The following is a 17,774-nucleotide window of genomic DNA, read 5'->3' as shown; positions in this document are numbered from 1 at the left end:
TGAGGGTTGCGATCCCGTTGCTGGTCCCGGTCCGGTACGGGCGCAACACTGAGGGTTGCGGTCCGTTGCCGGACATGAAAAAAAAAAAAATTCATTCATTTGTTTGTTCATTCATGCCAGGCAGAAATGTCCTTGGATATGTGGCCTCAGCCTATCTTTTGAACCTTACCTAACCATTTCTGTTCATGCTAGGAATGCCATTCCCCATGCTAGGAATCACTCATTCCTCCTGATTAGAATGTCTTTGCTTATCCTCCAGACTAGAATGACTTTTTCTTTTCTTTCTTTTTTTTTTTTTTTTCCCTTTTTGTCTTTTTTTACTGACCGGTAACAGGATCGCAACCCTCGGTGTTGTGCCCGCACCGCGCTCAGCTAGTGAGTGGGAACCGGTCTCCACATGGGATCCGAACCCTCGGTGGGAGCGCCGCCGCACTCCCAAGCGGCGCACTCTCCAGTGCGCCACCGGGCTGGCCCTAGAATGACTATTTCTATCATATATCTGGCAAATGTCTATTCAACTTGCAAGCTCACTGGCTATCTCCCCTCTGTAATTTTTCCTTAATTGCCCTCATGCAAGGTTAATTGATTACCTTTTGGTTTCTCCAGGCCTTTATTCATGCTTCTCTAGAAGAAGTTTTTAACTTTCTTGGCTCTCTGTACCCTTAGTGTCTTTTTTATGTTGCCCCTGGAACAAAAGAAACACCTAACGTTGTTTATTAAGTAGCTGGGTACCAATCTAACTTATTAAGTATGAGTAAATATTAAATAATTATTACAGATTTAAGTCCCAACAACTTAAAAACTGTTAAAATAATACACATACTATGAAAGAAAAATACTGCAGTTTCATTCTTAAGTAATTGCAATTACTTACTATTGGGATGTGTGCACCTGTTGACAAGTATAATTTCTCAAACCTTGCAAGCCACCCCCATTCTAATTTTCTGTTGCACACTGATTTTTGCACAGTACTTGCCTTTTTTTTTTAATCATAGCAACCATTGAAAACCCAGCTTTACGAACATATGACATTTTCGAAAGGAATATAGTATAAGCTAACATTGAAAATGTGAACTACCTTGAGCTAATAGTTTGCCCAGTGTATGACAGATGTTGCTGTGTTTCTTTCAAACATTTAAAATAGACCTCAGTGCCCCTGCAATTTTGCTGCAGTATCCTAGGTTCCTCAATTTGAGAACTTCAGTTCTTTACATTATGTTGTTGTGAACATTTAGTACATGCCTGCCTTGTATGTTCGTTACACATACTATTATTATTATATATTGTTACGTACTCTTTGTGTCATATTATTTATGTGTTGTCCCCCCTTCTGTTTTGTGAGTTCCTTGAGAGCAGGGACTGTTTTCTATTCATCATTGTATCCTCAGCACAATGCATGTATAGTACAGAGTAAATGCTCAATAAATGTTGGTTGAATTGCATGGAATTGAATCATCTAGATTAGTCTCCTACTTTGAGAGATGAGAAACAGAGGCCTAAGATAAGGGGATTTTTCAAGGTTAGCAGCAATATCTCATGTTCTAAAATACTGGTTAGTGATAAGAAATCTTAGTTCTCAAATACAATTCTGACCTGAATCTTTGCTTTTCATTTAAGTAGAAACCTAAATTGGACAAGTGTCATATATTTTGGGTAGTAACAATGAGATATATTGAAATAAGAAATTTTTTAAAATTCCAAAGCTAAGCATAATATTTTTCTTGGGGTTTGTGCCTGATGGTGTTGTATGAAAGAGTTTTTACTAAAGCTTGTCTGATGTTTCTAGTAATAAATCCTCAGGGAGATTGTATAATGGAAACATTTTGGATTTTTGAGTCAGATTTGGAGTGCATGTCCATTTTGGATCTGTTAATTATCTTCTATTAGTTTTATCATCTAATGAATAAATCCTTTCCTAAAAGTGGGAATATTAGTCCCTGAAATTTTATTTTTGTTTTGGGTGGCTGACCAGTACTGGGATCCAAAACGTTGACCTCGGTGTTACTAACACCACATTCTACCGAGTGAGATAAGCAGCCAGCCGTTAAGCTTTTTGGCTTTTATTTATTTATTTTTTGGTGACTGGCCAGTAGAGGGATTAAATCCTGGATCTTGGTGTTATCAGCACCATGTTCTAACTAACTGAGCTAACAAGCTAGCCGCCCCATGGAAAAAAAAATTTTTTTTTAAAGCATTCTGTGGTCAAATAAGTTTGGGAAATGTGTTATGCATAGCTCTTCCTCAGAGAAACACAATGCCATTAGTATAGTAAAGGCTCTGAGAAATCCTGTAATACAGAAACTTTGTGTGAGTTTTATGTGATTCAGTGTTTCTCCAACTTGAACATGTAAGCTAAGTATAGTTTAACAAGTTTAACAATAGAAGCTGGTAACATTCAGTAAGACAGGCAAGGTGACATTCCATAATGCAATTTACAAGAAGTTAAGTTGATCCACCAACAAAAGCTTGATCTTAGCAAATATTCTCTTCTTACAGCAATTTCCCAGTATCTTTACATATCAATCAGTAACCTGTCTGTCTTTGAGCCAGCAACCTTGCTGTGTTACAATTCTTTATCTTACAACAGAGACTACACCTTGGGGAAAATTTCCTGTCTTTTGTAAGGTTAACATTTGAAATTGCAAGGCTTTGGAAAACCAGGCCCTGTGAAATACATTTGCTTTATGTGTACTCCACAAGGATGGGTGCAGATATGGGTGGATTACAATTCCATATAAGAAGCTGAAGGAGTTCTACCCATTGCTTTCTGTTTTCTCTTTATGAAGAAGTAGGAGACATTTTCTGAAAGTGATGGGGGAAACATAGTTTAGCTTGAAGGAAGCTGAGGTGGCTCCAGAGAATCACTGCGGAGACAGAGTGGACTAACTAGGGAAACAGAATTGTTGACAATATTGAGGGCCTGGTGAGAGGTTCTACTGTGCAGGGCTATGAGTCTTTCTAGAGTCTTAAGCAGTCTGAGTGAAGGTGATGGGAGGGTAGACAACTTAGTAGGAGATTTTTCAGTTCTTAGCTCTCCTTCCATTATATATTTATAATCTTATTACATTATGATTGGAGTACATTTGAGTCTTTGGAGTTTACTGAGATTTCCTTTATGACAGCATGTGGACTGTTTGAAATTATGCTACGTGTTCTTGAATGTATTCTTGATTTCTTGAGTATAAAGTTTCTATAGATGTAAAATTGTTTGAGCTTACCGAATGTATGCTGTGTGTCAAAGGGTGTGATGTATCTTTGTTCATGGACCACAGATCTGGGTATATACAGGTATCAGTAAGCACATGAAATTTGCAGTCTTCAGTGTGAGTGACTGGGCCTTGTGATTAGGCATACAGAGGTGGGCAGTGAGTGGGAACTCTCCTGTGTTGTGCCCTGCACCCAACAGATAAGGAAACAGCAGGTTGGAGCGTTGATATGGCTTACCCAGCATCACATATCTAATAAATAGCAGAACCAGGACTCGTACCCAGGTCTTTTGGATTCAACTCCAATACTCTTCCACTTCATCTTTTATGCTTGGTGGATGTAGTTATCACCATCTTTCAAGATCATCCTTAAGCTTACCATTTGTACAGTCTAAAAGGCAGTGTCATTGGATCCTCATCAAAAACCCATTAGAGCAGGTGTCATCATCTTACTTTACAAATTCCGTAAGACACAAGTAACTTATGACAAATCTTATAATTGATCACTAGAGAAATTTATTTACTTCAGATTTTCAAGTCTGAATTGAGTGTTAAGTGTGTTCATTTTGGGAGTTGGAAGTATATCAGAATCCTGGCAGGAAACAATTCACAGCAGATGTTTCAAATAAAGACTAAATCTGGAGACTACTTAGAGAGGCATGGGCAGGCTTAAGGCACTGAACAAGGGATGGAGGGCTAAGGAGGATCCTGGTGAGAGGTGGACCTGTGGCCTGAGGGTTGGACCATCTCATGGTCCTGGAGGCATGGAGCTCTGCTGTAACACAGCATCTAAGCGAGGAGAGGACAGGAGAAGAAGACCAGATCCTTCTCTGTCCCCTCTCTCCTATCTCTTGCAAGTATTGCCTCTCACATATTAAACCATCCAGCAGCTAGCCAGCACAGTCAATCTCCGGGGGCACAGAACAGGATTAAGAAGGCATCTGCGTAAGGGGAGTACATAGAGAATAGCCAGCACCGAAGAACAATGCAATGGTGGGGTTCATGGTCATTGTTATAGTTACCTGGGGTTTCTGAGACATAAGAACAAATTATAGCAAATCAAAACTTTTTTTTTTTTGTGGTTGGGTAGTACAGGGATTGAACCCTGGACCTGGATGCTATCAACACAGTGTTCTAACCAACCGATTAACTGGTCACCCCGGAAATTAAAACATTAAGAAAGGAAATTTAAGGGAACTGAAAAATAGGGTAAGTTGTGAAAAAATGTAATTTAGGAGTATGCAAATGGTGTGCATTCCTGTGTGACAGTCATTTTGAAGAAAACTTTGTGAACCTAACTTTCCCTGAAATCACTACTATTAATAAAGAATTTAAGTACTTCTTTAGAACCCATTTTATAGCCTTCTCAATAGTCTTACCATTCTCCATTTGACCCTCTGATTTTTCTCTTAAGATATAGGTTTTTAAATCCTTTATAATAATTTCAATAATTATTGGAAGATTGAAATTTTATTAGGAAAAAATTAGCTTGCTTCCCCAAGTGAAAATACTTGGAGTATGTAATATTGTTTAGATAGAGTATGTGTAATGTGTATTGTTAGATAGGTATCCATTCTGCTTATCAATTTATATAGATTAAAATCTGTATCTTAATCAATATTCATGTGATCTTGGATGTTTGAGGATCTTCTCATTTGATAGTATATAGCAGTATCTATATATCATCTTCCAAATATTACTGTAAAATATAACACAATATAACAAATTATATATGTAATATATAATATTTGCCACAAAGTGCTCTTTCTAAAATATATTGAGTTATTGAGTGGGGAAAACAAGATAGGACACTTGGTACTACTTTTTTTAGCAGCATTGAGTTCTTGCCCATGCAAGAACTTTTTTTTTCCTTTTCCTTTATTTTTCTTTCTTTTTTCCTCGCCGTGCCATCTTTTTCCCCCATCTTTGTTAATTTTTTTGCCTGAACTTCATTTATTTGGCATTTATTGATTGTACCATGTGAGCAGTACTAGAGTAGGCCTTAAACTATTCCTACAAAATGTCTTTGCAAAGAATTATGAATTGCCATGACACTGCCAGTTACTTCATACAGAGTGTTGCTTTCAAAAGATTTCTAATACATAGAATATACTTACAGATTATTAGATTTTATGCAAGTTTTCCAATTTGAAGCTGTTCTAAAATTGTTTAAGATCATAGTGCTTTTTCTGGCAAGTTGAAAACCAGTGTGTGATAATGATTCATATAAAAAACAAAAAAACTAAGAAACATTAAGAGGTTTTGGCAGGAGTAGAAATCTGTTTTCAATTGAAATTTCAGAATAGATGGAGAGTTAACATGCAGAGAGACACAGGGAAGCCATTCAGATGGCAGAATCAAAGCAAAGGAGATCCTTTTGCCTGATCTAAACCATGGCCAGGTCTAGAAGGCGTATGCTGGAATCACAGGCTGGATTTAGTAGAGAAAGCCAAGAGGAACAGCAAGCAAGAGAGGTTTCTGAGTCAGGTTAGAATGAATACATAGGTTAATATAAAATGAAAATAAAAGCATTATAGACTAGATCCTGAAATTTAGCTTTTGTGAATGTTCTTTGCCAAATTATTGACTACTCTGGTTGGTGCTAAAGTGGCATAATGTTTGATTTTTTTCTATTTTTACCCTCTCTGCATTTGCTCTGCTCTGGCATGCCGTGGGTTTTGCACGTGTCTAGGAACTGTTGCAGAGTTGAAAGGTCACTCTTCTAAATGTAACAAAATTCAAAACAGTAATAATATACATCAGGTAAAGTGAAGTTCTGTTTCATTTTGTCCCTGGAGCCCTGCATCCTCTAGTTTTTGTCTGGACTTGATTGCTTTCTTGAAATGCTGCACTGCTGTGGTCCTGGGGCAGCCCTCATCTTACCAGGGCTTCCTTTCTTTTCATGGATCCTCTGTGTTTCCTGGAGCCTGTGTTTTTCTCTCTCTGGGGGAGGTTTTTGAGATCCTGTATATATGAAAAGTTGATTTTCTGTCGTTACACTGATGGATAGATTGGATGGATTAGATCGGAAATCATTTCTTTATCCATTGTTTGTGACCTGCCTACTCCTCCCTCCGTCACCACCTCAGACATTTGCATGATCTTAATGTCCCTGGTGTTCTGGAATTTCAGTATTGTAAATTGGTGTGGGTCTTATTTCCTTCATTGTGTTGGGCACTTGGCTCTACTAACCTAGAAATCAAGTCCTTCAGTTCTGAGAAAAATCCTTGAATTATTTCTTAGGTAACTTGCTTCTCTCTCTTTTCTCGATCCTCTCTTTCTGGAGTTCCTTTTTGTCAGATGTTGGACCTCCTGAATTAATCCTTTAATTTCCTTATATTTTTATCTTTCGTTGTTAATTTGTTGTATTTTCTGGAACATTTCCTCAAACTTATCTTCTAATCCTTTTTCTGAAATTTTATTTCTGCTACCATGTGCTAGACTTCTGTGATTCCAGAAGAGTGCTCTCTTCTGTTCTTAATGTTCCTTTTAAAGAAATGACATTTTGTTCTTGCTTTATAGTTCTATTTACTTATTTATTTACGTAACTGTAACTTTGTACCCTTTGACCTACATTTTCCCATTTCCCTTACCCCTTACCCCTGGTAACCACCTTTTAATTCTGTTTCCATATATTTGATTTTTAAAATATATATATATTTTTTAGATTCCACATATAAGTGAGATGTTGCAGTATTTTTCTTTCTATGTCTGGCTTATTTCACTTAGCATATCCTCTAGGTTCATGATGTTGGCAGGATATCTTTTTTTTTTTTAAGGCTGAATAATATTCCATATATACAAGTGTGTGTGTGTGTGTGTGTGTGTGTGTGTGTTTTCTACAGTTGTCCCTCAGTATCTGAGGGATCCAAGGAAGATGGGTTCCAGGACCTCCTGCAGATACCAGAATCCACAGATGCTCAACTCCCTGACATAAAATGGTGTAGTATTTGCATATAACCTACACACATAGTCCTGTATACTTAATTAAAGCATAAAGATGATTTACATCTCTAGATTACTTATAATACTTAAGACAATGTAAATGCTATGTAAATAGTTGTTATACTTTATTGTTTAGGGAATAAAGACAAGAAAAAAAGTCTGTTCAGTATGGACGCATTTAAAAAAATATATTTTTAATCCTTGGTTGGTTGAGTCTACAGATTTGGAATCCCAGGGATATGGAGGGCAGACTGTATGTACTATATACAGACACACACACACACACACACACACACACACACACACACCACAATTTCTTTATCCATTCATCTGTTGATGGACACATTCATTGTTTCCATATCTTGGCTATTGTGAATAATGTTGTAATGAACATGGGTGTCCAGATATTTTTATAAGGTGGTGATTTCATTTCCTTTTGGTATATGCCCAGAAGAAGGATTGCTGGGTCATATGGCAGTTCTATTTTTAATTTCTTTCACAACCTCCATACTGTTTTTCACTGTGGTTGTGCCAATCTACATTTCCACCAACAGTGTACAAGGGTTTCCTTTTCTCTACACCCTCACCCACACTTATCTCTTGTCTTTTTGACAAAAGCCTTCCTGTTAGGTGTGAGGTGATATTGTGGTTTTGATTTGTATTTCCCTGATGCTTAGTGATGTAGAGCACCTTTTCACGTAACTGTTGGCAGTTTTTATGTCTTGGAGAAATGTTTTTTCAGGTCCTTTGCCTATTCTTAAATCAGATTATTCTTTTTTTGCTATTGAGTTGTCTGAGTTCCTTATAAACTTTGGTTATTAAACCCTTATCAGATACACAGTTCACAAATATTTTCTCTCACTCTGTAAGCTGCCTTTTCATTTTGTGGGTTGTTTCCTTTGCTGTGCGGACACTTTTTAGATTGATGCAGTCCCATTTGTTTACTCTTCCTTTTGTTGCCTGTGCTTTTGGTGTCCTATACAAAAAAAATCAAGACGAATGTCAAAGAGCTTTTTCCTTATTGTTTTCTTCTGTGAGTTTTATGGTTCCAGATCTTATGTTTAGGTCTTTAATCCATTTCAAGTTGATTTTTGTGTATGGTATAAAATAAAGGTTCAATTTTATTCCTTTACATGTGGATATCCAGTTTTTCCAGTACTATTTATTGAAGAGACTGCCCTCTCCCCACTATGCTTTATAGTTTTAATAGCTTTTCTTATTTTTCTCAGTATATTAATTATACTGAGTACACTTTTATTTTTGAAGTTTCCTTTTGCTCTCTGCATAGTTCTCTGTGTCCTCTGAGTCTGCCATGCCTCTCCACCCCCACCCGCCACCTGTATATTTATTTGCTCTAGTCTCTGACTTTCACCTTGGAAGGTTTTTTTTTTTCAAATTTCTATCAGTTTTTGGCTGTCAATTGATTTTAGTTTTTCAGGTACTAACAAGCTGATTGAAAGCTCCATCTTAAGAAATTTGTTGCGGTTTGCTTTACTGTTAAGATGTTCTGGTAGGGATCCAGGCCTTTCTTTGGGAGAAGCCCACACATAAATAAATACCTTTGGGACATTTTTTCTGGAGATCATTCAGTTTCTTTGGGAAAATTCTTCTGATCTCTGCGTCTGGTTGCCATTGTTTAGGGAGCCCATCTGGAAGAAAAGGGGAAGATTAATGTGGTGCAGAGGATGTAAATTCCAGCTGTATGACTTTGGAGCCCTTGCTCTGGGCTACTATGCTTGTTGTCTCCTGTACTGAATCCTAAGTGGGGCTTCATAGCTCTTTTCTCCCCCCAAGTTTTTTGTTTGTTTGTTTTTGGTAAAATAAGATTTATCATCTTAACCATTTTTAAGAATACAGTTCACTGGTATTAAATACATTCGTAATGTTGTGCAGCCATCACAACCATCTGTCTCTAGAATTCTTTCATCTTGTAAAACTGAAACTCTATACCCATTAAACAATAACTCCTCATTCCCCCTTCCCTTCCGCCCCTGGCAACGACTGTTTCTACTTTCTGTCTCTATGATTTTTTGACTACTCTAAATACCTCATGTAAGTGGGATCACAGTATTTGTCTTTTTGTGTCTGGCTTATTTTATCTAACATAATGTCCTTAAATTCACTCCTCTTGTAGCTTATGTCAGAATTTCCTTCCTTTTAAGACTTAGTAATATTCCAGAGTCACAGCCTTTTACATCAACTTTTTTCTTATTGTGTATAATAGCCCCTCTTAGTCCTGTATATAGCATAGTTAGGAATGTTATGTATATGATTATGTTTAATTATTTTCATGGTAGAGATTTTTTAATTTGTTCTTAATTTGCAGCTTTTTTCAAGGAGCAAACCTCCAAGGGGCCTGTATGTTTATGGAGATGTTGGTAAGTGTGTTAAAAAAGTTTTGGGTGGGCCAGACAGAAAGTTTCCCAGCTTTTGCTCAGGGATAACTTTCATTTACATCCCTTAATCCACTACCAACAAAGGAATAGGATGAGGCAGGGTAAAGTAGGGGGAGAAGAAAGGAGAAAGGAAGGCAATTATCTCAGCTTTCACTTCTCGTAGGATGGGGCTGTCCTGTAAGGCAGGATTAGTTACTTTGTTAGGGTGCAAACATTATATATATGTATACTGTATAATGTATAAAGTGAGTTAATTTCAGGGAAGGAAATCGTGTAGATAGGTTACTAAATAAATCAGGATCTTATTACTCAGTGCTATTTGACTCAGCTTAATACTTTTCGGCGGGAGCACCGCCGCGCTCCCAAGCGGCGCACTGCAGCAGTGCGCCACCGGGCCGGCCAATGTATACTTCTTATGTAGAAAGCAGTTTATACCAGATACTTGATCAATTTTATGTGCCTGCATCCTTGGGTACGGCTAGCAGATCTCTCATCCTGTTAGCTCTCATTCTTTGCCTCCTGAGAACATTTACTTCCAGTACCTTCACTTTCATTTTCAGTCATTGCTAAAATCAGCAGCTCTGTTTCCCCTCTTACCTTAACCATTTAACCATAAATGGAAATGGTTAGTAAAACACAACTGCTTGCACTTCTGTGCCTCCTGAGAACATTTACTTCCAGTACCTTCACTTTCATTTTCAGTCATTGCTAAAATCAACAGCTCTGTTTCCCCTCTTACCTTAACCATTTAACCATAAATGGAAATGGTTAGTAAAACACAACTGCTTGCACTTCTGCAAAAGGACTTAAAAAAAAAAAAAAACTCCTATGAAAGTTGTCAGATTTTAGTTTGAAAAATACGCCAAATTCTAACTAATTGAAGAGAGGTACAATGTAAGTTATTCATGTGAATGCTTGAAAGAATTAGAAAAGATGTGATAACATAGGATGTTAACATAGCCTAAGTGTGTGGCAACCTTTGATTAGAAACATCTTTATAAAATAGAGAGGGGAAGCAAAAGGTATTCTGAAATAGGAAGTGAGATGAACGTTTTGGTGGTTATCATCAGTTTAGTTCAGAATACTTACAAAATAGGTAATAAAAGATGAGTTCTCATTTTGGAGGGCTCTCGCTGGGAGGATAGCCTCAGTATGCCATCACAAGCTCTTATTCTTTACTATGCTCCTTTTTTAGACTTGGGAAACAGGTATTAAATTTTAAGGAGATTTGCTGGGAAAAGAGGATATCTGCTGCATAGTACCTTCTTTCACTCCTCATTCCTGCACTCTGGGCTCTGTCATGCCCACTTCACTCAACTCTCTTCTTCATATATGTTTTGAGATGATTGACTCAGATGGACTCTAAATCCAGGGACTGCAGGGATTAACATCATGGTTCAATCTTTTTTTTTTTTTTTTGGTGGCTGGCCAGTACAGGGATCGAACCCAGGACCTTGGTGTTATCAGCATCATGCTCTAATCACCTGAGCTAACCGGCCAGCCTTTGGTTCAATCTTGAAATGAAATATTTTCATTAATAAAATGTTTAGCACATCTCATGTAGAAGCCAAAAGCTGCATAGTAGTATTTTGAGGCTTCATTCTTACCCTACAGCTAGCTTTCTTGAAACAAGGCTTCAGCTCTTGACTAGCAGACTGCAGCAGTGATGGCAGGGCTAATGATTTCTCAGGTACACTGGAAGAGAATAAAAATACATTTTGTTTATCTGTCCCATTTCTAGTGCCACCTGGTTTAACCTCGCCTGTTTCACATTGACACTGGGCTCTAATTTCACCAGTTGGAAGATAGGCTGGTTTTAAGTTTAGGAGTTGGGAAACATACTTCTTCTTCCAGGCTTGGTTGCAGGGAGGGAGGGACACCCCTTCCAGCTTCTTCTGCAGGGGGACAGCTATGAAAAGGGTGCTTTTGCGTAGAAATGTTTGGCTTCCTAAATATTGGCTTGAAGAGTAGAATTTAGCATTTGGGGGTGCTCTTGCGTAGAAATTTTGGCTTCCTAAATATTGGCTTGAAGAGTAGAATTTAGCATTTTAGGTTTTACAAGTTAATCTCCTGGTAAGAATCCTCTCTTGAGCAAATATAAGTTTTTTTTTTTAAATGATTCTATAGAGACCAAAGCAAAATTGTGAAGTAGGTAAAATTTAGTGTTAGTTTCTTCCTTACCTTTTCTCAACATCTTCTGTCCTCATTCTTCCATTTATTTGACAAGTTTATTGAGCATCTGCCTTTGCCAGGCAGTGTGTTGTTTCTAGAGATGTAATAGTTAATAAAAGCAGAAGTAGCCTTTGCTCACTCAAAGCTTACAAAATGGTGCAATGGCTTTGAAACATTTTTAAATATGACCCATCATAAAGAATATATTTCATATACTGACCTCATATATGCGTGTGAGCACACACGTGCTCACCTGAAAAATATTTCATTAAAGAATACTTAACCTTACACATGGTGCTTTTTGATATGTTCTATTCTATTCTATTCTATTCTATTTCATGACAAAGTAATTCTGGTTGTGTTACTGAATTAGGCTGTTGGGTCCCAAAGTCTTAGAAATGAACAATGCACCCAGGAATAAAGCAATAATATAGCCTATCTCCTCTTTTAATAAAGCAAGCAATGCTCTAACAATAATAAATAATAAAGCAATGCTTTATTAAAAGAGGAGATAGACTTATGCATAAGGAGGGTAGCTTCAGGAAAGCTAGCACCCTGAGGGGAACTGTTCAGAGTCCTTTATAGGGAAAGGGGTTAAGGGGTGCAGGCTAGTGTCATCACTCTGTGTCTCTGGAGGTGGTCCATTCTATTCTTCCTGGTCGCATTGTGGGTGCATGCTCAGTTGGGGTTTCAGTCCTTGTGTCTGCTCAGTAGGTCCAAGGTGATGGTAGTGTTCATTATCATCACCCCAGGAGGGTCATTGTAGTGGTCACCTTGAAGCTTTGTGCGATTGTGGGAATTCCTAAAGGGGTCTTAAGGGTAATCTGTAACTTAATTTTTACAAGGGGAGACAAACCTTGGGTAAGGGTTTTGCAACTCAGTGAATATCTGTTTCCCTCTTATCTCAATTTATTTTATCAGGGCAGACCATGGGGTAATCATGCGCCCTGGGGGGTCTCATGACTGTAGAGTGGAAAAGTAACAAAGTATCCTCTGCAGGGAGAATGTAGTCAGTTTGGTTCACAGGCCTAGCCCTATTCTGTCTCATTTGTAGTGGCAGTTTGAAAAGCGCTGGTCTAACGGCTCTAGTATACATCACTTCATGTTGGCTTGCTGGGTTTGTTCCTGCTGTTGCCCCTGTAGGAATGGCTCTCTCACTGTACCATCCCTAAGCTTTTTTTCTCTACCACTTAAACTAAACTGGTTGGACTTGATTATCCAAGTCCTACCTTCTAGCTAAATGTCTAAACTATTTTAATGTAAACTATTCAAACTACTTGCTAAATTTTAACAGATAGCATTGGATTAATAGGTTACCTCTCCAGATCACTTGCATTTAAAAAGAGTCTTCTAAGAGATTTTTTACTGAAAACTTTGGTGTAGAAGATAGAACTTTAGTGACCTAGCTAGCCACTTGGTGATTTGGGGCAGGGAAATTATTTGGCATCTCTGAACTTCCTCCATACCAGGCTCCTTCCTACCATATTAAATCTAAAGGTGCATATCATAGCCACATTGACAGAATTTTACATTTAGAAAGATCTTTGTTGCCTGTTATTTTTCTATTTTTTTTATAATGAACTGAACATTCTCCTCTGATACTCACCCTAAGTACGTTTGGTGCTGAGGAAAGTAAAAAATTGATAATTACTTGGGTATATCTACTAGTCTCCATTAGAAGTAGAGAAAATGCAGATGTTGATAGGCGTTAAGAGAAAGAATGAATAGAAAGTAAGTAAAAATTTAAGTATAACCTCTTGAAAGAAAGTGAGTCAAGATGCCGGGTACCATTCAAGCTTTATTAAAGAAAGAAATCTGCTGGGCTGTGCTCAGAGGGGCACAGGGCCCAGGGCTGCCCTGAAAATGGTGGACAGTCCCAACAATGGGTTTGCGAGAGTTTATATTAGCTTTTGGGTGCAAAATGTACGGGGGGAGGGACCATTAGGTTGATGTAACTGGGTGGAGAACTGCACCGGATGCAGAAGGCGGAAACTTGTTTCTAAGTCAGGAGGCTTCTTGTAAAAGGAAGCGAGAGGGGAGGAGAGGAGGTGGGTGGAGCTATTTTGTACTTGGCCCTGCACCGATGCAGAAGCCGGAAACTTGTTTCTAAGTCAGGAGGCTTCTTGTAAAGGGAAGCGAGAGGGGAGGAGAGGAGGTGGGTGGAGCTATTTTGTACTTGGGCTTGTCTAAAGTGTTGCTAGTTATGTTGCAGATCTATTATTCCTGCCTTTTAAGTATAGGAAAAAGGGGAAAAGGGCGGAGGTCTCATTCTTCTGAAGCTACTTCCTGCTGGAGATGGGCAAAGATATGGAAAAAATAAAAGATTTAGGTGGCGGGGTACTGGTTTCATGTGGGGAGGCTGTATTCCTCCGAGAAAGGGTTGCTGATTCTGAGGGGCTGATATCCTCCTCGCAGGGACAATTCGGTGACCTTTTCCTGCAAGAAATTAGAGAAACACCAAAAGAGACAGGGGCCAGAAAGTAGGATAAGGCACAGTTAGGGGACCTAGTAGGGGCATAAGCCAGGGTATCCAAGGGTTCGGTGAAATGGTTTAAGTTGTTTTGGATCACCCCGGACTCATTTATGTAATAACAGTATTCCTCCCCCAAGAAGAGGCAGGTATCTTCCTTCTCGGCTGTAAGGAAGTAAAGGGCCCAATGGTTCTGTAAAGCGACTGTCCACTGTTGCGAGTGAGGTGACCTATCACTGGAGCGGGGAGGTGCTATCCATACTTAGTTCTTCTGAGAGTTTTTGATAGAATAGAGAGTCAGTTGCTATGCCAGTTCCAGTTGCAGGAAGGATCCCTGCCCCGATTAAAAGGTACAATTAGTGCCCTATGAGAGCAGGGGCACTTCCTGAGAGGGAGGGGCCGAAGTTAGTCCCAGTCACCTCTGTCAGAGGCGAGCCAAACGAATATGCAAGAAATCAAGTTGGGGGCAGGCAACAGGATAACATAGTTTTACAAAGGAAATATATTCCGGTTTCAGGGCATGGATGAGGAGGGGGTAAGTGAGTGGTAGAATTTGGTGGTGTTAGTAAGGCAGAGTGTGGGCAGTCCCCGCACAACGCTGACAGTCCCCACTGAGGTAAGATTAGAGGAAAGTGAAGAGACATTTGTGGAAATGTTACGGGCTGCATTGACAGGGAGGGGATGACCACAAAAAGTTTCTCGCAAAGTGGGAAACAGATAAGTCACTCAGGGACCAGTCTGATTTGCTGAGGACTGCATTGTCTCTATGGACCTGGAACCTCCATGTTCCAAGTAAGGGGGAGCATTGAGATAGGGGGAAAAACATGGGAAGGATGCGAAGGGTTAGGGAGCCAAAAGAATTTAAAGGGCACATTGCCACAATTAAATTGCTGAGAAGCGTCCTACTGATAGGAGGTAAAGGAGGGCCAGGAGAAATCTTCCTATAATGTTACAGTCTTTTGGGGCAGCTGCTGTCAATCCTGTAGCAAATACTAGAACAGATAGTGTAATAGTAGCTCTTGTGCAAAGGACGTGAAGTGGGCCTGCAAGAGTGAGAGGATAATCGCTGGGGGAAAGATCATCCTTCTTCTGGGTTTGGGGGAAGAGCGGAGGTCCTGGAGATTTTCAGTTTTGTGGGTCCTAAAATGGGCGAAGTGTGAGGAGAGATGTTGGGTTGGGATTTGAGTAGAGGGACCCCTCTGGCTTAGTGTCAACAGATTTTTGGGTAAAATCTCAGGTGCTAGTTTTACCAAGGATAAGTGATACCAAGGGGGCCTTTCTTAGTACTTTTACTGCTGTTGGGCTGGTGAGAAGTACTGTATAAGGCCCTTCCCAGCATGGTGAGAGAGGCTTTGGGATTTGGGTTTTAATATGCACTTGCTGTCCTGGGCTCAGTTTAAAGTCTGAGGAGGTGGTGGGGAAAGGATGAGGTAATAGAAGGTTGGTCTGTTCCCAAAGAAGATCCCTAATGAGCAAAAGAGTGGGGAGATACTGGCCTAAAGGCGATGAGCTGGAAAGTAGAGGTGTGAGAGTGAAGGGCCTACCATACATAAGTTTGAGGGGTGCTGAGGCCTGTGGGCTTGTGGGGGGCAGCCCATAGGCGAGTGAGTGACTGGTGGGCAGGCCAAAATGAGGGATGATTTCTGAGGTGAGAGCATGTGTTACTGCTGTAACATCCTTTGAAGTGAAGGGAAAAGCCTCAATCCAACCTAAAAAGGGATCTACTAAGGTTAGAAGATAGTGTGTCCTTTTGTGGGGAGAGTATTAAGGGCTATGTAGTAGGGGTTCATAGCCTATATGAAGTGAATTATGGAAATCTGAAAGGATTTGCTCAGCTTGTGTAGTAGGGAGGACATAGCGACCAGAGAGAGTGTACCAGTTGTCCTTTCTCTGTGCTCCCAACCATTGGAGGTGTATTTCTTGGAGTGTGTATTGGGATAAGGGCGTAGGGGCCATGAGAAGGACCTGAGTGGGAGAAGAAGAGTGGGGGCCTGGTGATTGAACAGCCTGTTTTGCGGTTAGATCCACCAGTTTGTTTCCCTGGGCAATGGGGTCATTGGAGGTTTGGTGTCCAGTGCAGTGTATAACCCCAGCCTCCTTTGGGTGTTGTGCAGTCTCAATAGCTTGTGTTAGATTTACTAAGGCATAACCTGCCCCGGGGGTGGGCGTGGAGGTTGTGCTCCCATCTATGAACCATGTAATGGGATGTGGGGAGATGTGTGGAAAGGGACTGAGAAAGAGGTCTAAAGCCTCCATGCAATTGTGTTCAAAGTTTCCTGAGTGTTTTGGGATGAGAATGGCTGGATTTTAAGGGAGGGCAAGGTTTAAAGGAGAACTGGGAGTTTTCAATGAAAATAAGGTGAATAAGTTGTAGGCAGGAAAGGGAGAGAACTGACTTGGCCTCATGGCTGAGAAGGTCTTGACTGTTGTTTAAAAGTTAGTTTAGAGCTTTCTTATGCTAAAAGGGCAGCTGCTGCCAAGGCCTGTAAGCTGGGACCCATTCTCGAGATGTGGCATCTAGTTGTTTAGAGAGGTATGCACCTGAGGAGAAAATATCTCCTGCCTTTTGTCCCAAAACCCTGACTGCCAATCTTTGGGTTTTGGTGATGTTAGGATAAAAGGATGAGGACATAGGTTTGAGAGAGATACAGCTGGGACTGTGAGGAGAGCAGCTTTTAATTGCTAGAAGTGAGAATGATTGAGCTTTGTGGGATCTAAAGGAACGGCAGGATCCCCTTTGGCTGCCCCCAAAAGTGGCTTTGCTAGCACGCCAAAGTTAGGAATTCATAGGCAAAGATGCCCTGCAAGCCCCAAGAAAGAAAGGATAACACCCTTTGCAGTAGGAGTAGGGAATTCAGAAATTAGACTCTTGAACTGAAGGAGAAGAAATTTGGGCCTTATTGGGGGACACTCGATATCCCCTGGAGGCCAGGAAATTAAGGAAAGCAACAGTGTGGGCCTGTGAATCTTCATAGGAGGAGGTCATTCACATATTGTATTAAAGTGCTAGAGGTTGGGGGGGAAGTTCAGATAAGTCTTGAGCTAAGGCCTGGCGGGAAGGTGGGGGCTATCCCGAAACCGCTGATGTAGTACTGCCCAAGTAGGTTGTTGGGAACGGCGTGTGTCAGGATTAGTCCTGTACTAAACGGTATGAGCTGTTAGGCTTTATAAACGGAAGGATGGGTGTATTAAAAGGCAAGTGGGGGGCCGGCCCGGTGGCGCACTCGGTAGAGTGCGGCGCTTGGGAGTGTGGCGGCGCTCCCGCCAAGGGTTCGGATCCCATATACAGACCGGTCCACTCACTGGTTGAGCGCGGTGCGGGCACGACACCGAGGGTTGCGATCCCGTTGCTGGTCGCGGTGCGGGCGCGACATTGAGGGTTGCGATCCCGTTACCAGTCACGAAAAAAGACAAAAAGGGAAAAAAAAAAAAGGCGAGTGGATAGGCCATAAGAGATGAGAAGAGGGCCGGCCCGGTGGCGCACTGGATAAGTGCGCCGCTTGGGAAGCGCAGCGGCTCTCCCGCCCGAGGGTTCGGATCCCGCATACAGACCGGTTCCTGCTCACTGGCTGAGCGAGGCGCGGG

The 17,774-nt window shown here is 40.5% G+C and overlaps 1 protein-coding gene across 1 annotated transcript in view; it reads left to right on the top strand.

Annotated features, from left to right (window-relative positions):
- The window catches only part of LOC103598783 (lactation elevated protein 1), a gene marked incomplete at its 5' end in the record, with an annotated part of 70,938 nt that overhangs the window by 18,429 nt on the left and 34,735 nt on the right, over positions 1-17,774 (top strand). Inside the window, one exon of the mRNA XM_008582844.1 lies at positions 9,478-9,529. Within this exon, the coding sequence (XP_008581066.1) occupies positions 9,478-9,529 (52 nt within the window). The remainder of the gene's footprint in view (positions 1-9,477; positions 9,530-17,774) is intronic.

Source organism: Galeopterus variegatus, unplaced genomic scaffold, assembly GCF_000696425.1.
Source record: "Galeopterus variegatus unplaced genomic scaffold, G_variegatus-3.0.2 Scaffold2734, whole genome shotgun sequence".
Lineage (NCBI taxonomy): Eukaryota > Metazoa > Chordata > Mammalia > Dermoptera > Cynocephalidae > Galeopterus > Galeopterus variegatus.
This window is presented reverse-complemented; position numbering and strand designations above follow the sequence as displayed.